This window comes from Stegostoma tigrinum, chromosome 11, assembly GCF_030684315.1.
Source record: "Stegostoma tigrinum isolate sSteTig4 chromosome 11, sSteTig4.hap1, whole genome shotgun sequence".
Classification (NCBI taxonomy): domain Eukaryota; kingdom Metazoa; phylum Chordata; class Chondrichthyes; order Orectolobiformes; family Stegostomatidae; genus Stegostoma; species Stegostoma tigrinum.
The window spans coordinates 25,839,023-25,866,383 of record NC_081364.1 but is presented as its reverse complement, the minus strand read 5'-3'; the positions used below and the strand labels follow the sequence as shown (position 1 = coordinate 25,866,383).

Here is a 27,361-nt window from a genome sequence, read left to right as displayed (position 1 = left end):
AATGACTGGTGTTTATACAGCATCTTTAACGTGATAGCATACTTGTGTCTTGAGATGTTTAAGAAACAAAATTTGAAATCAAACTATAGAATGACATCAAACCATCAAAAACTTTGTGAAAGTGGTAAGTAATTCTTAAGTTTATTTTAACATGTGGAGCGGATAAGGGGCTTAGGGAGGGAATTCCTGGGCGGAGTTGTGTTAATGTCATTCATGGTGATCCAGTGGCCCAGGTGGGAATATAAGTTCTAATTGCACCATGGCAGCAGGTGGAATTTGGATACGATGTAGTAAATCTGGAATATAAAGCTAGTCTCCGTTATGGTGAGCACGACAGTTATAATCAATTGACATAAAAACCTCATCTGCTTCGCTAATGCTTTCCTTTAGGGAAGGAGATTTGCTGTTTTGCTTTGGTGTGAACTACATGTGACTTTGCAGCAATATGGTTGACTGTTGATTGCCCACTGGCTTGTTAGGTCATCGCATTCAGATCCATGGCAATTTGGGCAACAGCCACATTTGCTCCATGTTTTTTATATTGAAGGCCAATGGTGGAGCAGCAAGAATAATACTGGGTGGTGAATGCAATTCATAATGTGCTTCTAACTCTGAACAAAACTACTTTTGGTGGCTGTCTGAGCTTTAGACCTTACCTAATATGACATTTGCACAACTTGGTTTGTACCTAGAGTTCATAAGCTAATTATACCAAGCAAGTAATTTAGCAATATTTGCAAGTTTATTGGATAATAATCAAAATAATGTGTTCAGTATCAATGCCAATCGGGAAACTGTTTGGAAAGGTAAGAGTCACTAGTGGATATTTTCTGAGTTAATTTTATCATAACACTCAAATCCTGGAAAATTCTGCAACTAGAATAAATGGTTTTATGCTTTCAACTACTTTGATTAACTTGAGATTTTTGTGATTTTTTTTGGCTAACTAGCAGGCAGTAGTTGAGCCAAAATAGCATTGTTTACATCTTCTTTCAACAATGGCAAATAAATTCATGAATGCCACTTTTTGAAAATGTTCCATGCTGAGATCAAGCTAGAAGTAAAATTGAATTGTTGCAATACAGAACAGTTACATTTTGGTTTATCAGGCTACAATAAAATAAGCAACCAAACAAAGTTAAATAAATTTTTGTCCGCAACGTTTATGTTCTGGTTTACATTTTGACTCTTTCATTGACACACCAGTTACAATTACTGGTTAAGTTCTTAATTCTGACAGATATTTGGGAACCTTGGAATTTTGACCCTCTTCTCAATGTTCACTTTTCCTATTGTTTTTTAGTGCTGACCCATTCCTGGTGAAAGAGCATATTTTGAAGTGTGAAATAGTTTATTCTTGACTATTCAAAGAAGACTATATTAATTTACTCCCTAATCTCAGTCTAAAATAGACCTTTGTTGGAACAAAGTGTGAAGCTGGATGAACACAGCAGGCCAAGCAGCATCTCGGGAGCACAAAAGCTGACGTTTCAGGCCTAGTTTAGGCCTGAAACGTCAGCTTTTGTGCTCCTGAGATGCTGCTTGGCCTGCTGTGTTCATCCAGCTTCACACTTTGTTATCTTTGTTGGAACAATCATTGTTTGTTCCTCGCAAGCTGAACCAGTGAACTACGCTGTGTAGTGCTATGTCTATTGTCTCTTTCCCCATCTCACTCCAAATTAACAGGCTGAGAGGCCCATCCAATCAGGATGGGGGTCCTACAATTTCAGTGAGGACTGGAGATATGGTCACTGGCCATCTTTTGCATTGTGGGTGCCATTGAAGAACCTGCTGCAGGAATTATTGCAAATATTTTTTAAATAGAGGTGTACAGCTGCCATTGTATCAAGCAAGGCAGTAGTGAAGAAACCAGTCTCCCTTTACTGGCTGCAATGTCATACCCTCTGGGGATAAATGAGTCTTGAAAGTTGAGGCTGGCAAATGACTGAAACTTGAGTTTGTTTGCAGCTTGGAGCTTCCACTGTGAGGTATGTCAAATGCAATGCTGGCTCCTGATTCAGTGGGTGGTCCATGTACTGCAGGAATACTTGCCTTCCTACCTGAAAGTGCCTTGTAACTGAGGGATGCAGCAGATTTCAAACTCTGCCTGGCCAAGGGAAATTCATCAGGAGGCAGTATGTTGCTGTCCAGTGCCGTTGCATGCAGATGGTGTGGAGGCAGCAGGAATATATACATCATCTTTAGGCCTATGGTGTGACAGTCTGTCTGTGGATAGTTGCAGGAATGATTGTGTAATGACAAGAAAACCAAAGAGCTCTGGATGCTGGATATCTGAAATGGAAATGGAAATTGCTGGAGAATTTCAGCAGGTTTGGCAGCATCTATGGAGAGAAAGTAGAGTTAATGCTTTGGATCCGGTGACCTTCTGTTAATAGCAGGGCTGCTGTTCCCTCTGCGATTGACAGATGGGGGTGGAGGGGTGGGGGTGTGGTGCAGTTTGTGAAAGACCAAAAGAGGTGGTGGGACAGAGGAGGAGAGAGACATCTTCAGCTTTTTTTTAAACTTTACACATTGCCCAGGCTCTGAGGAGACGCTGGAGCTTCTGGTCAAGGGATCCAGAGATGAGATACGAAGCAGGCCAGCATGACCCCAGTCAGTATGAAATCTGGCCTCGGCTGGGTTTTTACAAGAGGTGACCATGATGATAGGGTTGATTTGAAGGCAAATGTGAAGACTGAATCTAGAATTAGAAATGCGGAAGAATAAACTAACCACTGCTTTTAGTTACTGTAAATAACTCATTGTCCAGAGCAAGCCCTACAGAACTCAAGACTGTTACTGAGTCAAAAGGTTGAGAGTTTGAATTCGATCAAGACTCATGAGCAAAGCTCAGAGGTTCCACTGTCGCATGTTACTTTATTGAAAACTGTACCTATGGAACTTTGGTTGAGAGCTTTGTTAGATGAGAATTGTTGGTGAACTCCTTGCAGACAAGGAGCTGGAATCCTCCCTGATGAAGTTCAGAGCTTTGAATTACTTGGATGAAAATTAGTGTCATATGTTTTGCAGACTGCCTGTAAATCTGAGAACTCTATCTTTGCATGTGCTCTCTCGTGTGATTTATAAATGATATTCACTGTGCTTTGCTTCTTAATGAGAGAAATGGAAACCTCAAGCTTGTTTGTACCTCTTCGCAGTTTTTTTTCCCCACAGGAATGTTAATGTAAGTTGTTCAATTTTCAATGAAAACTACAGTTGCACCAAACTTCTGAGTAACAAACGCCCAAGTGTCCTTCAGCTTTTGTACCTACAGATTGGAGAACCTAAAAGAACTTGTTTCACCGCATGGAAATGTTTTCAGTTCTTTTGATTCATGTAACTTTGAATTTTTAAAAGAATTTCTATACAAGCAGGTATTTTTCTACATTGCCAGGAGTGATATAGATAGCATTTCACTTAGTAAATAACTTTCCAAACCTTAAGTTTAAAAAAAAAAGTTGCGAGAGACCTGGGGTTATTGGAAGTGTTTTTATTTCTTTGTAGTCTGACTGCATAAATTAATGTTTTATCCACTTTTCTCAAATCTGTTAGCCTAATTGATTAATTTGGAAGGTTATTCAAATATTGAATGTATGTACTAACTAATGTCTTGCAATCTAATACTAAAGAAATGCATTTTTGTACATTAAAGTTAATTGCTGCAAACCTATGTGCATTTAATTCAGAGAAACTATTTGCTGATGTGCATTTGAGAGAGCCAGCATAATTATATAGCTGATTCTAAATAAAGTTTTTAGTTCAAAATTTATGCTGGAAAATGAAAGCAGACAAGGAGAGTTGGTTGGCAAATTTTACAACAAGTTATACAATTATAGCTGCAAGTGAAGATTAGGAAATACTAAGGTTTGGAAGACATTGTGAAATGTGGGAGCAATGATTCTGTAGTAAATCTTTTCAATCTCTAGATGGAGCAACTTTATCATTTTAATTGTCGCACCTCTTCCTTTCTTGAATGTGCGTACTTCTAACTGCTTGTTGTTCAAACCCGGAGAAAATGTTTTCTTGGTAATGTTTTCATCAGACGAGAGGTCATCTGTTTGCTGATTACATCCAGCTCCACCTTTTACTATTCCTTTGATCATTGCACCAATTTACTTTCAGGCTGTGTTGAATGACTTAAATATCCAAACATAAAAGAGCTGTAATTAACTCACTGCTAATGAAAGACCCAGAACCATGGGTTCAACTGCACCACAAATGCGGTACCCCTGCCACTGAATCAATCTTCTCTTTCTCATTATATCCTTCTCAATCTGAAACTGAGTTTCCAACCTCATCACAGATGATCTGATTCTACTTATAACACTGCCTATCACAGCCCTATTTGTACTCAAATAGCCAGACGTAGACAGTGATGCGTGTGTAGAATACAGTAAGGGTCTAGGCCCGAAACGTCAGCTTTTGTGCTCTGGAGATGCAGCTTGGCCTGCTGTGTTCATCCAAACCCACACTTTGTTATCTTGGATTCTCCAGCATCTGCAGTTCCCATTATCTCTGAGCTTAGTGGTTAGCACTGCTGCCTCACAGCGCCAGGAACCCGGGTACAATTCCACCCTCTGGCAACTGTCTGTATGGAGTTTACATGTTCTCCCCCTGTCTGCGTGGGTTTCCTCCCACAATCCAAAGATGTGCAGGTTAGATGAATTGGCCATGCTAAATTGCCTGTAGTTGTGATGTATAGATTAGGTGAGTTAGAGGGAGATGTGTCTGGCTGGGATGCTCCCAGGGTTGGTGTGGATGTGTTGGGCTGAATGTCCTGCTTCCACACTGTAGGGATTCTATAAAGAAGTGGTAGATGCAGGTACGGTTGCAACAATCAAAAGACACGCGAACAAATGCATGAATAGGAAAGGGCGAAGAGAGATGTGGACCAAATGCAGGCAAATGAGACCAGTTTAGTTTGGGAAACATGTTGGACTGAAGGGTCTGTTCTGTTGTGTATGTCTCTTTGACTCTATTGTTACTATTGGATTTGATCACTAATGTTGTCCTGGGTGGTGTCTCAGCCTTTTCTTTCAAATAAAACTTAAGCACACGTAAATAATCTTGCTCATGCCTCACCATCTGCATCACCTCCCCTACAAAAAAATTGTTTCTTATCTACATTGGTTTGGTTAATCCAGTGTTTCATATTTAACATTATCGCATGCCCTCACTTTTTTTTCCCTTTGTTACCTTATTAGCCTTGCACACCATTGTTCCCAACCCCAAATTCTCTGGTCCTCCAGTTCTGATCTATTTTCCACTGCTATGTTATTAATTGTGACTTGTCTTAATGTTAATAACTTCATTTCAAAATCCCCTATATTTTTCCATTCATCTTGCCTCCAAATTAATCTGTAACAAAATCCCTCTGAAACAATTAATTCATTTGCTAAAAGCAAACACTGGCTATATGGGAAAATATGTTTGTACTTCATTCCAGTTGTGTAAAATTTGCAAGTCTCCTATGCTGTTCAGGAATTACAATTGGCACCTAGTTCACAAAATATGACGCAGGCATTTAACTGCATAGGTTTCATTCTGGTGCTTCATAGATTTATGCTGAATGCAATCAAAATGTAAACCCTATTAGAATTTCACAAGCTTAGCTGGTCTCCTGTCAAATGAGCAGTCTCCTCTTCAACGAATTCATTCAAAATTTTGGGAATCCTATTATAACAAGAATTTGTGGCAGTTTCTGTAATTAATTCCAAATTATCCCATTCAGTATGAAAACGTGCTCAAAGTTCTTGAAGTTCAAAGTTTTAGAGTAGGATTACAATAGAAGAAATTTAGTCAGTTTTCATCTCTGCTATCTTAACATTTCAGCAAGATACTTTGACAGTAGTGTTATGTTTGTACCCCTGGTGGTGATCTGCAGTTTATCTCCGTTCCAGACTGAATATGTCAAATTGTTAAACACCTGGTTGAGGACAGATACATTTCTTTAATCACTCACTCCTTCGGTTGGTTGCAACAATATTAATTTAAAAGCAGATCCTTCCTTGTCACGTGACCCAAATGAACTCTGTTTTGATAGATGCTAATTTAACCAGGCTTTCTCGAGTTACAAGTACAAAGCTCATTATTAATTACTGAGCACAGGCAGAATTAGTACACCGTGCACAGACTGGAAATAAGGGATGTCTCCAAAAAGTTATAAGGAAATCTCAACAGATCAATCTCTGAATTGTTTGCAAACAGTGGACAGTTAGTAAATGTTATGATTTTGCAGTGGGGGTTACCCATAGCATTTACATTGGTCATTAAATTGTCATTCCAAATTTCTTAGCCTTGCGGGTTGTTCTGATTCTCTTTTGACTATGACTGTCACCCAGAGTGCTGAGAAAGGGGCACCAGATCTGAAATGTTAACTCTGATGTTTTTCTTCACAGATGCTCCCAGGCCTGCTGAGCTTTTCCAGCAACTTCTGTTTTTATTCCTGATTTACAGCATCTGCACTTCTTTTGGTTTTTATCTTGACACAACTATTTGTTGTCTCGTTTCATTTTATCTGCCTTTCGAGCAGTTGGCTTCTAGCACTAAGGGAATCCCTTTACAGTAGTGATTAGGGGACAGTTCTTTGACACTGACTTACCCAGCATGCTCACACTCCAACCCATTGTCTTTAAGTGTGAGTTGGTTTGTCTCCAGTCATTCACTTGATTTTATATCCATGGCTAATTTTGGCTGTATCAGCTCTTGTTTAATAAAAAAAAAACCATAATTTGGATTTCCAAGTTAGACATCCCCATAGTATTCTGGAATCTTGATTACGGTCACGATGATCGATAGCCGTGTAGAAGTGTTTCACTGATATGTATAATGCATAAAATATTTCAGGAGACCTCCAAAAAAAATGCATATTTGCCATCTTAAAAGTTATACCACAAATTAAAATCCACATTGATTTTGTGTCCTGTAATTACCAAATTATTTGTTACATTCTTTCCTCTTGCAGGACAGAAATAAGGTCCTCTATAATACTCCAAACATATTGGCAGTCTGCCAAAATTGATTCTTTTGACAGTGCACTGGAGACAATGAATAATAAAATCATTTAATCATGATTACTGCAATGACATAAATCTTCCCCATTGAAAGTTCTTTGTTTCTTCTTCCTCAACACCCATTCTTCCTCACCAACCCCTCCCCCACCCCAAGTTTTCTATTTACAGTGAGGCAATTATGAATGATTTACCCTCCTCATGTGAGAGATTTTTCAAGTTGATTGCTATTGGTCTTAAGGACATCAAAGGGGGAAACTTGAATTTCTGTACCATTTAACTTCAGGTTGCCTCAACACTTCTCAACCCATGAGTATTGTTGTTGTTGCAATGTCAGAAAGATGGCAGCATATAAAAAGGGAAGCAAACTCGAGTGGGAGCAACTAGTTTGGAGAGGGGCTGTGAGGTGAAAAGTGCTGCTGTTGAGATCAGAGTACCAGCTTTGAGTGTTGGACTTTGCTGAGGAAGGATATGGAGACTTTGGAGAAGGTGCAAAAGCGGTTTACTAGGGTGTTAGTTGTATTGGAGCCAAAAGGAGATCATAGAATTTCTTCAGTGTAGAAGCAGGAAATTCAGCCCATCGAGTCTATATCAACTCTTTGGAAACTGAAAAGCATCCCTTCCATACCCACCCTCCTGTCCTACCCCTGTAACTTAATTTCCCATGGCTAACCCACCCAGCCTGCGCATCTTTGGACTGTGGAAGGAAATCAGAGCACCTGGAGAACTTAACTCTTGGAAAACATAACAATAATAGATACAGTAACTAGTAGTAATTAACTGTTCCAACAGTAACATCCCATAGACACACCCTTTGGCAAAAAGGCAAATTCAAAAAGCAGATTTTGTCTCACATGCAATCCAGCAACCCAGAAGGAAAAGCATCGAGAAAACTCAGTAGCAGCTAGGAATCATTTACTGCAGCTTCTAGCCCTTGATGTTGGTTCGCTCACCAAACTGGTTTGTTGTTCCGCAGAAGTTTCGTTACCCTTCTGGGTAGCGTCCTCAGTGCAGCCTGTGATGAAGTGTCGGTGTGTTTTCCCACCTGGCTTTTAAACTCTGGTGTCTGTCGAGATGGATTGCCTCACTTCCAGGTTTCCTCCATAGTGGAATTTATATGGAGTAGAGTTCAATGTGTTTATTAATAGCATGCTTTGTGGAGTGCCGTGCTTCCAGGAATTCTCGTGCTTGTCTCTGCCTAGCCTGTCCCAGGGTCTTGGTGTTGTCGCAGTTGAAGTCGTGGTTCTCCTTGCCCATGTGGATTGAGATGAGTGAGTATTGGTCGTGCCTTTTTGTAGCCAGTTGGTGTCCATGTACTCTTGTTGTTAGTTTCCTTCCTGTTTGTCCGATGTAGTGTTTCTCGTAGCCACTGCAGGGGATCTTGTAGATGACATTGGTCCTGCCCATGGCAGGGAGTGGGTCTTTAGTTCAGGTGAGCAGTTGTCATACGTGGGCTTGTGCGCCACTGTGATGCCCAGTGGTTGTAGGAGTCTTGGGGTGAGTTCTGATGTGTTCATGAAGTGTGACGAGTGTGTCGGGGCGTTTACAATCTTCCTGATGTTCCTGTAGGCATCTCCTGACCCAGTTCTTTTGGATATCTATTATCCTTGAACACTTGGAAAAGGTATTCCTCCTCCTCTTGGCGTAGTTCTAAGTTGCTGCAGTGTGTCGTTGCCCTTTTAAATAGTGTTTACTTGCAGCTTGGTTTGTGTGTGCTGGGATGGTTACTGTTGAAGTTCAATACCTGTTCCGTGTGTGTGGCTTTTCGGTGTACTTCCGTTTGCAGTTCCCCATTTGTGTTGCACTCTACCATGACGTCCAGGAATGGGAGCTGTTTGTTCTTGTCTCTGCTGAATTTTATTCTGGTGAGGGTGTTGTTTGAACTTTTGTGTGTTTCTTCTAATTTGGTCCATTTAATGATGACAAACGTGTTGTCGATGTAGCATATCCATAGTTTAGGTTGGATTAGCGGAAGGGCCGTCCTTTCTGGTCTTTGCACCACTGCTTCTGCTATGAGTCCGGAGATGGGCAATCCCATGGGTGTCCCGTTGATTTGCTCGTATGTATAGCTGTTGAGGGTGAAGTGTGTGGTCAGGCCTCGGTCCAGTAGTCCAGACAGGAAAACACACTGATCTTTATCAGAGGCTGTACTGAGGATGTTACCAAGCATGGCAATGAAACGTGGAACAACAAACCAGCTCGATGAGCCAACCAACCTCAACACCCACGAACTGAGCTACTCCAAAACCTTAGAGCTTCTAGCCCTGTTGAGACTCAACAGCAACTGCCAAATCTAAAAGCTTTTTGTTTTTTTAAAAAAAACCTGGAAGTCCTGGTCTGAGAGTTGGCCGCACTCATTCAGTCTGCTTCTATTGTTCCAACTCTTTTAAAAAAGAAGCGTTGAGACTTCAAAAAGGACAGGGAAAATGTGGCAGATTGGATTCAGAATTGGCTGGCCCTTAAAAAACAAAAGGTAGTAGTGGATGGAAAATATTCAACATGGCGCTCAGTTATGAGTGGTGTGCCACAAGGATCTGCTCTGGGTCCTCATCTGTTTGTGATTTTGGTAAATGATTTGGATGAAGGAACGGAAGGGCGGTTTAGAAGTTCACGGACAATACGAAGGTGGGTCACGTTGTGGACAGTGCGGAGGGCTGTTCTCAGTTACAAATGGACATTGATAGAATACAGAGCTGGCCTGAGAAGTGACAGATGGAGTTTAACCCTGAAAAGTGTGAGGTGATTGATTTTGGAAGGATGAACTTGAAAACAGAATACAGGGTTGACGGAAAGATTCTTGGCAGTGTGGAGGAGCAGAGGGATCTTGTGGTTCAGGCTCCCAGTTCCCTGGGAGCTGCCACCCAGCTGGATAGAGTTAAGAAGGCGCATGATGTGTTAGCCTTCATGAATAGAGGGATTGAGTTCAAGAGCCGTGAAGTTTTGCTCCAGGTATACAAATGCCGGGTTCAGCCACACCTGGAGTATTGTATCCAGTTCTGGTCACCTCAATACAGGAAAGATGTGGAAGCATTAGAAAAGGTGCAAAGGAGATTTACCAGGATGTTGCCTAGAATGGAGGGAAGGTCTTGTGAGGAAAGGTTGAGCGCGCTAGGGCTATTCTCTTTAGAACGACGAAGGATGAGAGGTGACTTGAGAGAGGTGTATAAAACAATCAGAAGCATAGAGTAGACAGCTAGAGACTTTTGTTTTCCTAGGGTGGAGGTAGGTATTACGAGGGGGCATAGTTTTAAAGTGAAAGAAGGTAGATATAGGGGAGGCGTCAGAGGTAGGTTCTTTACTCAGAGTGGTCGGGGCGTGGAATGCTTTGCCGGAAAGGGTAGTGGAGTCAGCCTCATCAGGGGCATTTTAGCAGCTATTAGCTAAGCGTATGGATGATAGTATAAGGTAGGGGTGGAGGTTAGATAGACCTTAAGTTTAGGATAAAAGTTTGGCACAACATTGTGGGCTGAAGGGCCTGTACGGTGCTGTGCTGTACTGTTCAATGTTCTAAAAGCTGTTTATGTTACTACAGACTGCTTGCCACCTCATTCAATTTCTCTCTCGAAAGAAACCAGGACAAAATACATCTCTTATAGCGACAGCATCATCATTCTCTAATTGTAAAAGAAAGATTTCACAAAGAATGAGTGTTTTGTGATAGAAGTTGCTCAATACATTATGAAATATCATTCTATTTGTATAAATATGATTCCACACTCTGCATCCTTTGGCCTGGAAATGTTGAGCACTTAGATGCTAGTAGGAAGATTGTTGGTTTATTGAAAATTGTCAGTAAGTGCTGCATTGATATACAAATAAAACAAGTAATTGTTCAATGTACAGTTAATTAGTACAATAAATTACAAATAACAAGATTATGATAGCATAGTATTTCATGCAAGGCTAAATTTCAGATTCTTCAATGATCTGTCCTTCAGTTGCATCACTTTTGGTTGCGACACTTGGTATTCGCAGTGGGATGCCGGGCACTTCTATCGACTCGGTAAATGACTTGTGTTGAAAGTTATCAGTGATAATCCAAATATGCATCACTTGTCAGCGCAACATGTTTGTTCTAGCGCAGAATTGATTTTAAATAAACTAGTGTTTTCCATGTGCCTCAGTGCGTTTTGCAAATGACTTCGGTTGAAAGCAATCGGGAATTTGTCAAGAAATTATACTCTCATCCTACCTCGTTTGCTGAAGAACTAGATTTTTTTCTTTAGCATTTGGTGAAAGCGTTGCTTTTGAAGTACATGGTTGGCTGCCAACAGACAGCAGCTACCAGTGTCATGCGCTGCAAGATCCAGAAGCAACAAACAAACTGAATGATCAGCTTAATTTTTGCTGGAATTGACAGAATGTTGACCTGTACAGCACAAGAGCTGACTAGTACTATGGGTTCTTTTGAATCAACCTGAGTGTACTCATAATGGACTTTCTAATTAATGTCCAAAAGATGAGACAACTTAGTCTGCAGCATTATTTTGTAGCGTAAGAGAATGAACGTTTTTAGTTTCTTATCTTTCTCTTTGACCTTTTGAATCAAGTCCTCCTTGTTCAGTTTCCACTGCTTTTCCTTTCAAATCATTGTCCAAAACACAGCTCGGCTACCAGACGTAGACAAAGCAGATATCCCAGTCTGCCAAGGAGAAAGTGATGGACAGCATCCATCTTCACTTCCTCAATGAGCCTGGAACACAATTATAGTTTGACAACTTTAGTAAAAAGAAACTGTTGAAGAGTCCAATCACAACAGCAATGAATCTGAGGCTTAGAAAGAGAGGTTCTGTTGGAGTTCTGCTGAACCAATTCTCTGTATCTGACTAAATAAATATTCATGAGTATTAGGATTTTTTGTATCCTTATCTGCTAAAAGTGTCCAGAAAGTGCTTATGGTTATATGTACTCCATTACTGTACTGAAATTTGTGTAGATCAGATTAAAAGTACAGCTTTGATTTGTAGTATTCTAACTCGGATGTGACTGATCCAAACCAAACCAAGCCAAGCTAACTCCATTGGATGTGTATTGATGGAAGCAACCTATTACACTCTGTAATTAAGCCCCTGTGTCCCAATACATTTTCATATAGTTCGTATTTCAGGTCAAATCTTTATTTAATTGAAGCACTGCATTATGTCCTAAATTTTCTTTTTGGTGTAACTGTTCTACAGGGCTTATTTGTCTCTTACGGAAGGAGATGATCATAGCCACATCAAAAATTGAACCTGGTATTAAACTTGTTGCATTGTTTTATACATAGTTCAATACTATATCTCAGCAAACTGTAATTTTTATACAGGGCTACTTAACTGTAACTTTTGCTACAGAACGTATAGCTATCTCTACCTTTTAACAATAGTGAATAAACTCCTTTGCACCTCCCCTCAGTGTCCTGTATTCAAATGCATATAAGAAAGCATCACAGTATGTTTTCCTAGCTAACTGACAAGTTATTGATTTTTATCAGGACCATATACCTGAGATAAATGTCATCCCGCACCTTGGAACTTAACAATAAGACAAATGTAACTTGCAAGGTGTGTGTTTGCTTTCCTGAAAGTTGAAAGTATCAGTAATCAAAAGAAATTTTATTCTTGTTATGATAGTCAGTTTTTGGAAAGCTGGTATTTACTCGTTGATACGTCATTGCCATTTTGGAAATACTTAAATTGGAGCTGTGGCTTGTCTTATCCTGAACATCAGATGTTTTTGTTTGAGTATGAACACTTCCTCAGATGACATTAATTTGCTTCACTGTAGAAAGGATATCACATGTGGTGTACTGATTTTTGAGTCTCTAACTCTTCACAATGACACGTCTATGGAGTTGAAGAGAACTGGTTTTTAAGAAATTACAGCCTGGACTTTCCAATGGCTAGGCAGTTACCTCAGCAACCTGGATGCGAATTGTGCGTGGGGACCCTGTAAAATCCCACGTGTAGTAAACTACAAAGGAATTTCCCAAAGAAATTGAATATTCCAAACAAAATTCCCCTGTGCCTGGAACTCTTCAAAAGTATCGATTTGAATTGGCTAACTCTGAGGGTCCTGCTGCCGTTAAGTTACCTGGGGAGAGTTAGATAACTTTGAAAACTTAGACTAACTCCTTGGTAATTATTTAAACTAACCCACCCCTACTCCCATTCCCATCCCCAATACTTGTTCCTGTTTATCGTACCATAAAACTCCCACTCACCCTAACCTCCTCTAAATACTCAGTCACTTCCCTGGCACCCTTCTGACCCTGATATCCACCTGGTATCATAACCTCTCAGTTTACGTTCGCCTACCCTTTCACGGGCTGCAAAAGTAGCTGTTTGTGCTGGACATTTAAATCACAGAATACAACAATAATAACTGCTTTGCAAAAGAGGCAGGGGTTGCCATCCCTGATTATTTCGTACTGGGAGGGAAATAAAAACCAAAAGACCTGTGGATGCTGTAAATCAGGAAAAGAAACAAAGTTGCTGGAAAAGCTCAGCTGGTCTGGCAGGATCTGTGAAGGAAAAGGCAGTTAATGTTTCGGGTCCAGTGGCCCTCAGAACTGACTGGGAATTCAGAACTAGCCTTAGGCATTTGCATTTCTACATGATCAGAATTTCTTTTATGAAGTGCAGAGCTCTTTCTTTTAAGAGAGCAAGTAAATTACCACACCTTGGAAAATCTGGCCCAAAAATGTGCACATTGAAATTGAAAATTGAATTGTCTACTCTTAATGAACCCAAATGGTTACATACTGTGGAAACAAATTGCAAGTAGGCTTCTGAGATTTTTGGTACCTCAATTTCTGTTGCATATCCTTGTGCCAAATTTTAAAATCCCTTTTCTGATTCGGCATTTTAAACTCTAGACACTTTAGCACATGCACTTTTGATGTATCGGTATGCAGAGCTTCAAATGGAAGTAAGACATTTTCTGGCCTTTCACACATGAAAGTAAGGAAAGAACTCGCTCTGTGTAGTACTTTCCATGATCTCAACACCACTAAGAAGCTTAAAACCACTGAAGCACATTTTGAAGTTAGCCACTGGTATTATCAGAATATGTGACAATCAATTTATGCACAGCATGGCCATCCAATTGTAATGAAATCAGTCGCTAAATACTTCAGTGATGTTGATCAAGAAAAATTTATAAAAATATCTCTCAACTTTGAAGAGTTCAAAGGAATTCTTAACACTTGAGTACAGACAGACCTCAGTGTAATGTCAAGTCTGAATGGTGACATCTCCGTGGCTGTAAAGTGAATGAAGTCATCTGTGGAGTTAATTTCTCACACTGAAATATTCAATTCCATCACAGTCAAGAGCATTCCAAGTACAGCAGAAAGTTTAGAGCTGACATAGCATTGTAATCTAGCAATGCTTGTTTTTATTTATATCTTGCTTCTGTTTTCAACTTGTATTGTGGCTTTCAGTCTAATTCTTGTAATCTCAATGTACATACACTCAATCACTCCAATTTATTGGATGTTAGTTGAGTTCAAACATAGCGGGAATGACACTGGACTAGTAGTCCAGAGAAGCAATGGATTGCCCTGGGAACTTGGGTTCAAATTGTACCATGGTAATGGCGGAATCTGAATTTACGTTCCCAGCATATCATTTGGGACTGAGATGAGAAAGACCTTTCTCATGTAAGGTGGGGAATCTGTGGAATTCTCTGACCGAAAGGGATGTGGAAGCTCGGTCATTGATCTCAAGACAGACAGACAGATTTCTAGTAATTAATGACATTAAGAGATATGGCAGTACAGTGGAAATTTTGACATTAAGGTAAATGATCAGCCATGATCTAGAGTGCAGGAGTAGGATCAGGGACTGAATGGCCTACTCCTGCAGTTATGTTCTTTTTCCCATGGTGTTTCTAATGCTCAGCCATTAAAGGCCCCTTTATTTGTGGCCTGCTATTTAAAATTTCTTTGAGCACAATATCACAATTTGAGGCTTACTATAGACTGTAGCTTATAAGGTGATCTTCAAAAACCTTGCAAGGACGTGAGGTTTCATTATACACTAAAGGTTAACTGTTATATGAACATGGGTGGTTGCTGTTTTTGAGCTGTGAACAAAAAAAATCAAAAAAACTCAAGTGAATATGGCATGGTTTATAGAATCAATCAATAGCTGAAAAATTTCTTTAACCACAATCTTATTAACCACACTTTAAAACTACCAAATATGTTGTCTTCATCCAATAAAAAGTACATCAAATTCATTCCAAGTCACTATGGCTTCAGAACAGTAACAGTTTTCCTGTGGATCAATAGGTGATTATTTCATTTTCATAGTCATCCCGCCACAACAAATGAACTGGATGCTTTGCATATATTTTGCACTGTGTTGACACTTGATACAATGATAGCATCTGCGGATTTGATAATGAAATCTCATAATATCAAATAGGACAGTATGCATATGTCCACTCCTTGGAGTTTTTATTCCTTCCCTCTCCGATTCAACTATTCTATTTAGTCCTAATGAGATTCGTGAATGGTTTGTTCAGGTATGCATCTAAAAGTTAAACTGTGGATGTTAGATCCTCTGGTAGAATTGCAATGTGTGTTCTTTTCTCGCAAGTACTTTGGGTTGTCATTGTTATATGGGAGCATGATCACATTAGTAAACAGCATTCATTACACAAAATATCTGGTCATCCATAACTTCACTTCATGTTCATCTGTACTACCATTGTCATGAACATGTCCAAAATCTCCTGCAGGGACCTAGATTTTTAGTACAGTTTAAGTTTTCATTTCTTCTGCCCATGCAGTGTTAAATCACTTTTCAATCTTCCTGTTGTTTTTACTAGAATCTTTCCACTCCTGAATTAGTTGTTGAACGTATCCTGTCTATTGTAATTCATAGACATTTCATTCATGTTGCTGATGAGACTTAATGGATAATCTAGTTTTTGCTGTGATCTAGGGAATCTCTAGAATTGATGGTTTCAGCTGTGAGCCTTTCTATTAATTTGAGTGATGTTGGCCTCTTTAAATACTGACCTGTTGTTTCATACAGTGCCCACATCCGCAATCTAGTGGCCTGGAATTCTTTGTACCCGGTTTGATTTGGGCCACTTGATTGACAATTTTACAAAATGCAAAGGCACATCAAGCCTAGTGACTAGTTCCTGTTTCGATGACACATTTGATCTCGGACGTTTTCATTCATCCATTCTGGCACAACTTTTTCACTAACACTAGATTCACTTATCACAGCAAAGTTATTTGATAAATTAAGAAATGTTACAACATTAACTTGAAAGTGGCTTTATGCTTGATTCATTTTGATGGAGGACCTATTAGTGTTCATTATTTATTATGCCATAAACTGTCTGGTCTATGTGGGTATGTCTTAAATTGCCATGTGTCTTCTGAATACAGCCTATGTTGTCAGTTTAATCCCTCATGAGAATTTATTGTGAAATATTAAGTAAAATATGCATTTATGGCTAAAATTAAGTTTATCTAAAGGAATATAGAACATTTTTGTAATTGGTAAAAGGTGAGTATTTGTGAAAAGTATGACTTTTTTCCTTTGGTGCAAAAGTTTGTGCACTGGATAGACTTGCACATGGCAATGTACAGTATCTGGGATTGAAAGCTAATCTGAGCAATGATAACAGTGGAACTGTCATTGTTGTGAAAGCCCTCTTGGTTGACTAATATCAGTGAGAATCGGAAATCTGTCAAACTTGCCCAATCTGGTCTACTTGTGATTCCAGACCTCCATATTGAGGTTGACCCTTAACTGCCCTCTGAAAATGGGCTATTAAATCAATCAGTTCGAGGACCAGATGGCCAACAAATGTTGGCCTAAGTCCCATAAAATATATTTCCTTAAAATGTCTGGTGAAGCAAACCCCTGCATTAGATGTGGTGAACCTGAATTATAACAATAGATGTTTTTGTCCTTTTTAATCCTGTCGTTATGTGTGAAATAAATTTCATTTGTAGCTTAGCCAAAGCTTCCTTGACGTCTTTCCTACTTTAGTTCCTCCAATTACTGTTTGATTCCATTAATAACATCTTTTTTAAACTCAAACACCAGATTTTCCCAAATCTGCCCTCAAAATCATGTTTCATTTCTTTTGTGTTTCCTGGTGAGCATTTCCATTTTATTAATACCGATAGATTCTCAAAGTTCCTAGATTTCTTTTGGTGCGCATATTTTGTAAGCAACCTGTTCAGAAATATTATTGCACACTTCTCGAGCAGGTGAGTCTTGAAATGGGGCTTCCTATCTGAGCTAGGACACAAACACTACGCTGCAGTATCTGAATGGGTATGTGAATAGGAAGGGTTTCGTGGGGTATGGGCCAAATACTGGCAAATGGGACTAGATTAATTTAGAATATCAGACTGACATGGACAAGTTGGACTGAAGGGTCTGTTTTCATGCTGTAAATCTCTATGACTCTGTCTCTTCGTTCCATTTTTCTGCTGCATCTAATTGGATTCAGACGAGAACTGGTTACATTGAATGCTCAATAAACTGGGGGAGGAACTAATTAGGTACTACTCCAGAAATATACATTGACATTCTTGTTTTTGCAGTCAATATCTTAAGTACTTGAAATCCCTAATTTTTGAAGTCCTCTGCTTCTTGCATACCTACTTGTTTTGTGGAAATATTTATATATTTTTGTTTTTTCTGTGATTAGCTATAGTGCTATTTCTGCCAACCTTAATATGATCACCTGGATCAATACACAATGTGGACTGAATCTATGACATTACTGTCACAGCTCCATTCTATGTTGGAAATTTAACTTATCAATTGGATCATAGGAGAATAAAAATGATGGTCATATTGGACATTGTAATAAAATACACATTTTATTACTTGATTTTTGTAAGTCTCAATGATTTGTTAAATATTTTGGTTTTGATTTTGGATTTGGGAATTAGAGTAGCTATGACATGCGAAATAACTGCTCATGCATTATTAATTAAAAGAAATGCCACATTGAATTAAACCAACATAATTTTATCAATTAAATGCCTGTAAATATAGGTTCTAACATTGTCTTTTCATACTAAATTTGGAAGCTTTTGTAAATAACAGAAGTAATTGCTGTAATTAAAATCTCAAGGATTTTAAAAATTAATTTTCTTCTGCCTTGCTTATTATCCAAGTGTTCATCAAAGCAAGATACATCAACACTTGTTACGTAGTAAGTGCCTGTCAAATTGATTTGCCAGTGTCAAAAGGGACTAGGATTTGCCTCAGCAGATAACACTGGTTTCCATGGTGATGAAGCACCAATCAACAGTCACAATTTTGGACTAGTCTACTTTGGTTAAACAGAGGTGGAAAATAGCTTAATATGTGGCTGCATTTTAAAATTTTTGATTATTCTAAATTAAATGATTATCTTGTTTAATATGGCAAAATTTTTAAATAACTTGAAATATGCAATAGAACAGCAATCTGTAACTAAAATATTGTAACCACTTCAGATTTTACCCAGTACTGTGTTCAACTGCTGCAGTTGTCTGGTGTTTGCATCAATCCTTTCACTCCTGTATAGGTTGACACTCTCTTTAACTCAGCTGGAAGAAATGTAGAAGTCCAGTGATTAGTTTTGGAAATAACCCAATCAACCAGCTCTGCTTTTTATTTAATTATCAAGGTGACACCAGCTTCAAAATGGCCAGTAGACATTGTCATTTGTAAGTACATAGTTACCCATGTATTTCTGCAGCAAATAACAGGTTGTGTCTTAAATGGTGAATGGGTAATGGCATTAAGAGCTAAATGAAAGGTCATCAAATGACTGGGAGCCCTTTTCAGTGAGTTTTAAACATTTGCAGCAACTAGCCTCCCTTAATGGTGTAATGGATATTTTGTTTTCCACTTAAGCTAGACATGCTTGCAAATATTTTAATGTGTAAGGTAGCGTACAAGATGGTTGCAACCAGGTATACTGTAATAATGTGATTGGACATCAAAGCAAAATTTCAAAGAGGGCTGTCTAACTAATTGGTTCTTTGCAAAACATGTTGACTAATACATAAACATATGACCAAGGATTAGGATGGCAATTTGCATAATATATCTTGACATCAAATAATCTTGTATGTATTTGAAAAATACTCGATCAGTTTTTTTTAAATCTGTAACCAGAGGGGTCAAATAATCGTGATTGATAGGGATAACAAAATGTTCTTTAATCAAGAAGCTGTCATGCATTTTTAGCTTGATTGTGGTGGAAAAATTGCATAACTCTCAAATATTGAACATGCAGGAATTTGAACCTCGGCCAAGTCAGCATTTTATGGTTTACTGTTCAAAAAATAATTTCCTGTTGAATAGCAAACTGGGCAATCTTTCAAGCATTATCTTCATTACTGATTTGTAAGCTGTTGTGTCTGTCTGTGTGATGGTGTTCTGTATATACCGGTATCAAATGTGGAGAAGAAATGCCAAATATGAGAAATTAATTGAGAATTTTGAGGTGTGTCTGCCATTTAAATTGACCATCTCTGTGCGCAGTAAAAGATAGCTTATCCAAGGTCAAAGTGGAATGTCATTGCAAGTGTGTTACTGATGCATTTAATGGTAATTGCTGAAAAATTGTTGATGATCAGTTTGTAGGCAGAGAGGTCATGAAAGAATGCCAACCTTGTGATAGTGTAATTATGTCAGGGAACACAGAATTTATAACTACAGTTTAAAGAAAACAAAAGTGCTCCCGATATGCATTATTGTGTACACTCGAGCTTCTTCAGTTCCAAGAGGTTTGAGGCTTCTTGAATTGAAGCATTGTTGAATCACGAGTGTGTGCACAGAAATGTATACTTTCTTCCCCTTGACTAGTTCTGTAAAATGTGAATCCAACTATGAAATTTATTATTAACTGCTTTCAGATGTGTGGTTCTTTAGCCTACCTTGACCTCTTGAGCACTTGGCTTTCCTTTGTGGTGGTGGGGGGGGGGGGCAATATTTTTAAAAACTCAATTAGCAATCTTTTTTCCAAAGTGGACTGGATTTTATGCAATTCTATTAACCCATCGCCTCAATGGGAAAATCAGCGCTTTTGAGAAAAGGAAAGCAAGCTTATACTTTTATTGAATAGTTTTAAGATATTGTAATAGCCTTTTGTATTTTTGCATTTATTGCAAATTATTGTCAGTTGTCATTACTTCATATAATTCTCCTTTTTAAACTGTTTGAAACTGCATACATGTATGTGAAACTGTACGAGATAGCCACTTCAACTACACTTGCTGGCTTCCATGTTAGCCAGTATTGTTAACAGTTCTCTTTCTGGAGATGTGTTCCTCTCCTTTTGAAAGCTTCTCTGACAACTCTGCTACCCCAAGAAAATAGGCCTTGCAAGCTCCTGACCCATCCATAACCTCGCTTGTTTGTTTTTCAATGTGTTGGCACCATTCATTGTACCCAGGACCGTATGTTTGAAGTTTTCTAATCAGGGCATCATAGCTCTTATGCCATTGCAACCGAAAAATTCTGGCATTCTTTGTACTGTGTCAAAGGTAAATTATCCCCCCTCATCCTTCTGAACCTTTCTGCAGTTCCTGAGAGGATTGCCGACACCATTATGGCAGTAGCATAGTGTAAAATTAGTGGACTAGTACTTCAGAACCTGGATTAATAGATGAAGCCTGAATTCAAGTAAAAGCTGGCCAATTGGAGATCATGTAGCGATTGGTGATTTGATGTAAAAACCTATCTGGTTTTACCAATGTCCTTTAGCAAATGATATTTGTCATCATTATCAGGTTTGACTTAGGTGTGTGTCGAGACAAGCAGCAATGTGGTTGACTCTTAATTGCCTTCTGAAATGCCCCTAGCAAGCTGGTCAGATAAAGGGGCAATTAGAGATGGGCAGTAACTGCTGACCCAGCCATGCCCTCTGGCTGGACCTTCAGTCATGGTCAGAATATCAATTCCCAATCTTTCTTAGTTGTCTCTCATATTTCCCAAGGATCTATGCTTCACTTGACCTATATTTGTCATCTCCGTGTTGCCTGTCAGATTATCACGTGAAAGAAGATTTTCACGTATGCTTAAAACGCACAGTTCTACACCATTACCATCTCTTCTGTCTCCTCTGCTGTAGCTATAATATCAGACTCATCATCCAGTAGGTGAGCAGAAATTTTCTCCAATTGAATATTGGAAAAACTGAAGCCGTTGCTTTCAGTGCTGTTTCCAAAATCTGATCCCTAGCGACCAATTTGCATCCTCTGTGAATTGAAAGATTAAATCAGTGTATTGTCACTCTTGGTGTCATACTTGATCCCATGAAAACCTTCAGATCCACATTTAGATTCAATCCAAGATGGACAGTTACTACCACCATAATTTTACCAAGATTGCGGCTCTACCCCTCATGCCGCTCAATTTTTTTTTACTCACTTGTGGGACATGGCTGTCACTGTCTGGCCAGCATTTATTGCCTGTTCCTAGTTGCCCTTGAGAGGATGGTGGTGAGTTGTCTTCTTGAACTGCTGCGTCCGTGTGCTATAGGTTGACCCAGTGGTACCTTTGCAACGAACAATAGTACCTTTTGGTGAAGTAACAGTGATATATTTCAAAGTAAGAATGGGGAGTGGCTTGGAAGGGAACTTGCAGAGAGTGAGTGGTGATGTTCCCATTTATCTCCTGCCTTGTTCTTTGGAGATGGAAGTGGTGGGCTTGGAATGCGCTGTCCAAGGATCTTTAGTGAATTTCTGTGGTGTTTCTCGTGGATAATACACACTGCTGTTAATGAATGTTGGTGATGAGTGAAATGTATGCTTGTGGAAGGGGTGCAAATCAAGTGGGCTGCTTTATCCTGGATGTTTTGTCAAAGTTACTGTTTTAAAAGTTGAAGTGAATTACTTGCTACAGTATTCCTAACCTCTGATCTATTCTTATAGCCACTTTGTGGCAAGTCCAGTTGAGTTTCTGGTCAATGGTAACTCCCACGATGTTGATAGTGGGGAATTCAGCGATGGTAACACCACTGAACGTCACAGGACAGTGGCCAGATTGTCGGTAATTGCAGATGGTTATTGCCTGATAGTTGTGTGGCAGGAATGTTACATGCCACTTTGAGTTCAAGCCTGGATATTATCCAGATCTTGTTGCATTTGAACATGGACTGCTTCAGTCTCTGAGTCGGGAATGGCGTTGAACGTTGCACAATCATGGGTGAGCATCATCATTTCTGACTGTGATGGAGGGAAAGTCTTCTTATGCAGCTGAAGATAATTGGAGTGAGGACACTACCCTGAGGAACCCCTGCAGAAATGTCATAGAGCTGAGAAGACTGACCACCAACAACTACGGTCATCTTCCTATGTGCCAGGTATGACTCAAGCTAGCAGAGAGTTTGCACCTTGATACCCAATGATTCCAGTTTTGCTAAGGCTCCTTGGTGTCACACTTCTTCAAATGCAATGTGATATCGAGAGCTTTATGTTGCTCTCACCTCACCTCTGGAATTCAACTCTTCTGTCTGTGTTTGAACCGAGGATGTAATGAGTTCAGGAGCTCAGTGGCCCTGGTAGAGCCCAAACAGGGTGTCAATGAGCAGGTTATTGCTTAGGTGCTGCTTGTTAGCACTGTTGATGACGCTTTCCATCATTTTACTGATGTTGGAGAATAGACTGATGGGGTGGTAATTGGTTAGGTTGGATTTTTTCTGATTTTTAGTACACTGGACATAATTGGGTAATTTTTTACATTGTCAGGTAGATACAAGTGCCTTAACTGTCCAGGAAGAGCTTGGCTAGTTCTGGAGCACAAGTTTTCAGCACTGTTGCCGGCATGTTGTCAGTCCTGGAGCCTTTTGCAGTATCCAGTGCCTCCAACTGTTTCTTGATATCACGTAGAGTGAATTGTGACCTGATGTGCCTTTTTAAGAGGAATTTGTTTTGTCCTGCTTCTCTTGAAGAAGGGTATTGTCAATCTGGTGCCAAGGTGTATGCAACATGGAAAGCAGAGCAAATAGCTTTGGGTTTTAAATGAGAGAAAAGAAGCATGAGTGGATGGAATTAAGATCACACAGACACAATTTCAGTTTTTATTTTGTTTTCAGTTGTTGAAGTTAGGGTTTTAGAGTTGAAGCTACTAGATGCAGTTTTCTCTCTGCTGCTGCAGAAGCTGCTAGATTCATTCTGTCAGTGTTTGTCCTGAACTGGGGTAGAAAGCAAATGAAAGAAATCTCTTTTGCTGAATTTGCCATTGCCAAGGGTATGTTTATGGGCTGCTGTTGTATTGGAACAGTTGATGAGTAGTAGTTTATCAAAATACTTTACAGAATATATTATTAGAGTTAAAGTAATGCCAATTCCTTTTGTTTGTATTTTTAACTGTGGTTTAAGGAGGGAGTGTGTTTCACCAGTCAAATCACACGTGGAACACAGCGCCTTATACTAGTCTTTTAAATAAGATGAGTGTCTAGCCCATATCCTTGATATGCTTTGAAGGGGTTTGATCCGATCCATAACAGAATGGCATTGGCTGAAGTCTGGTGTCTATGATGTTAGGCACCACTGGAGGAAGCCAAGATGCATCATCCACTCAGCACTTACGGCTGAAGATTATTGCGGATGCTTCAGCCTTCTTTTTTGTAATGATCAGTTGGTATTCTTTCCTCCATTTGAGGATGGAGATATTTGTGATGCTGTCTCCGTTAGTGAATTATTTAATTGTCCATTACTTACTATTCATGCCTGGTTTTTGCTGGAATACAAAACTGAACTGTTGGTTGTGGAATTGCTTAACTCTGTCACTTGCTGTTTATGCTGTTTGGTATGCAGGTAGTCCTGTTTGGTAGCTTCACCAGGTTGGTATCTCCTGCCTCTTGGTCTGCCCTCCTGCAGTCTCCATTGAACCAAAATTAATCTCCAGCGTGATGGTACTGGTTGAATGAGGGATATGCCAGGCCAATAGATTGCAGATTATACCGAAGTGCAATTCCGCTGCTGTTAGTAGTCCAGCATGCCTCATGGATGCCCAGTCTTGAGTTGCTAGATCTGTTTGAAATCTGCCCTGATTAGCATGATGGTAGTGCCACACTACACAATGGAGGGTGTTCTCAATCTGAAGACAGGCCATTGTCTCCACAAGGACTGTATTATGGTCACTCTTAGTGATACAGTCACGGACAGATGCATCTGCAGCCCGCAGGTTAAGGATGAGGCCAAGTATGTTGTTCCCTCACCACCTGCCGCAGACCCAGTCTAGCAGCTATGTCCTTTAGGACACAACCACCTGGATCAGTAGTGCTTATTGCATTTTCAAAATTGCTGGGTGCATAACTTTTGACAAGCTTTCCTTTTGCAAGACCATTTTGCAACTAAAATTGGCATGCAATCAGCACTTTGCCTCAAATCTAAAAGTCCTCACAACTGGAATCTGGTGTGCTACACAGCAGGAGCCTTACATGTGGGTTTTTATTAGATGTTGAAGCCAGGTGAGTTCACTGTGGCACTTTTGCATGTTAAATTTTACTGTCGCTTTCTTACTTTTAATGCATGACCGTGTGTAAGTGTTCTTTTTTGTGCAGTATTTTGCATCTCGTATCTATTGAACTCTCATTTTTAATGATGTAATTACAACTTACTGAAGGCTTTAGAAATGAAAAGTGTGCTCTTAGTTGATTTTTAAATGGTGTGTTTTTAATAACAGATTTAACATATTGCTCAATCTCTTCAATGTTCACTTTTAATGGCAATTGCTGAATTTCTTTTAGTCTGGAAGTCAGAAGAAAATAGCTCCAATTTCTGATTTATGCCCAATAACTAAAATGATTTAAAAAATTCTTCTGGATAAATTATTTTACTGACTTTTGATCTGGAGTATTTGATGTACAAAGTTATAAAACATTTCCTTCAATCAAGTTTTTCACATTCGCACTGCGCATGTGATTGCATCACGTTAGGGTAATACTGCTATTGTAATGTGACACAATTAAGTCATTTAGTTTAAAATAGAAATTTATTGTCACATGTATTTTTACTTGAAAAACAGTGACGTTTTGTAAGTCAGTTTACCATGGCGCCTATATTAATGACAGAAGTCATGCATCCTATTTTTCAAAAAAGTAAAATTAGACAAAGTTCATCATAGTTCAGTTAATGGCTCCTGGGCTGAGGGAAAGCCAGTTAAGGAATGAAGAAATACCCTGAAGTTGTAGGTGGGACAAGAGCACCATTCCGGAATGAGAATGAATTGCATTCTTAATGATCATACAAGCTTTCGAAGTTCTTAACTGATTTTAGTTTGCCTCATGCTATTTCTATGTATGCCTTCACCACCTACTGTTGTAGCTCCCAAAAATATATGTATTATTCTGACAGTTTAAAGAACACAGCACTAAAAGGTTTACAGTTTTGTATGAAAATGTCATCATTGTTTTTGCGCACGTTTGGGGTACTTAATTTTGCTTTGCTGATGTAGAATGAGTTCCAAGCATAGAGTTTTAAGATCCTGCGTGAGTAACAAATATTGGTTTACACTTACTTACAAGCCACTGTTTCTACCACTGTAGTCAGTCATGCTTCATTTTGACTTGCAGATTGATCATCGCCACTGCATCTTTTGAAACTGCTATTTCTTTCAATCATTTGGAATGGACTAGCTGCCAAAAATTGGCCTGGAACTGCCTCAATTCCCTCAAAATTTGAGGTTATGAATTTTAAGCTGTGGAATATAAAGAATTAGATGATCTATATTAATTTGGAATGGATTCATAAGTGCCACTGTTATTTGGTATCTGAGCTAAAATGCATATCATTAACGACCTTGTACATTTGTGAGCGTTATAAATTCCTTTTGTCGCTTTAACTGTGATTCAGGTGGTTGGCTTTTTTAAACTTCACCTCAGTTATTTGAATCAGTGTACCACAGTGAGCTAGTAGTCTTGTTTTTAACCTGACTGAGCAAGGGAGCGTAAACGTGGTGAATTTTGTTAGAATAATTAATCCAGCAGCCCACTGATTCAGTTTATCTCTCCCCTTCATTTACGTGTTTGTAGTTATAAGTACTACGGTTGCATTCCTCTTTGGGCACAGAAGTAAACTCACTAAAGATGAGTAATGGTTAGTAAATCACCGAATGGGTTACTGACTGAGCTTTTAAATTGTCACAAAACAATTCTGGCTTAATATCTCTGTTATGTAAATGATAGGGAGTCATACACATGGATTTCTGTTTACAGTATGCCTTGTTCAATAAAGATGGGAGAAGAAATAGGCCATTTGGCCCATACATAGACTACAGTAGTCTGGTGCCATTATCCTCAAATAACAACAAATTTTATATCTTTACAAATGACTCCAACTCTATTCCAGTCATTAAGTGTTAGCCCAAAGGCTGCTTTGGAAACATCATAAAATCTAAAAATCCATCAATTGAGGAGAGTCTTGAGGTCTTTACAGAGAAATTCCCAAAGTGTGGGTCCCTGGTAACTTAAGGCAGAGTGATTGAGTAGACACTGAAAAGGTATCTAGGAGGCAAGACCCAGGACATAATGAGTGTCAAGCCCTCAAGCTTGTTTTACCATTCCATTAGATCTCAGCTGATCTGTACCTCTGCTCCCTTTATCTATTTTGACACCTTTAGTCGGGCCAAAGGAGATAATGAAGATAGAGAGAGATTAAATTAGTAAGATATTAATGCATTAAGTTAAGGATTCTAAATATCAGGTCCTGGGGACTCCATGGAGAATGTAGATTAGTAAACAGAGGAAGAGAAGTAACGTGTTTTTATACAGGATGGAAACAAAGTATCAGATTTAAATAGGATGAAGCCAGTGGAAGTTGAGAGGCTGATCTGGCAAAGTTTTCAAGTAAACATGTTTGAACAAACAAATTGGAGAGGGTTTCAGTGGTAGATGGGCAGAGGTATGGCCAAAACTGGTGATATTACACCGATTACAGTGTGTTATTTTTCTGTTATGTCGAGGAAATGTGATCTGTTTATTTGGGAATCTGTTGGAACCCATATGTTCTGATTAGTCATCTTAAATAGAGAAAATGACTGGAATAGAGTTGGAGTCATTTGTAAAGATATAAAATTTGTTGTTGTTATTTGAGGATAATGGCACCAGACATCTTTTTGTTTAGCTGAAAGAATTTATGGATTTTTCCAGTGTTAGAAGTATGATTGTGTAGTTTCCAAAGGGCAGAGGGAAATCAATTTTGGTAATGGGTAGACATAGATATGCCATCTTGAAAATGGAGGTCATCTCATGTTGCTAATGTGTGTCACCAATAAATAACATTTAGGAATAGAAAAGGTGGAACCATTGATTCTTGCCGAGCTCTGAAGGTGACTGAGCTAAAGGAGAAGCCAATGCTAGCGTTGCTGTAGCCACAGTTA

The 27,361-nt window shown here is 39.1% G+C and overlaps 1 protein-coding gene across 4 annotated transcripts in view; it reads left to right on the top strand.

The window, feature by feature from the left end:
* The window catches only part of iqsec1b (IQ motif and Sec7 domain ArfGEF 1b), a 427,454-nt gene that overhangs the window by 189,177 nt on the left and 210,916 nt on the right, over positions 1 to 27,361 (top strand). The window contains exon 1 of one of the 4 annotated variants that reach the window (XM_048547586.2): positions 18,543 to 18,693. The exons of the other annotated variants lie outside the window; for them this stretch is intronic. Coding sequence (XP_048403543.1) covers positions 18,671 to 18,693 — 23 coding nt within the window. The 5' untranslated portion in view covers positions 18,543 to 18,670. Of the gene's footprint in view, positions 1 to 18,542; positions 18,694 to 27,361 lie in introns of those variants that run through there. 4 annotated transcript variants of the gene reach the window in all.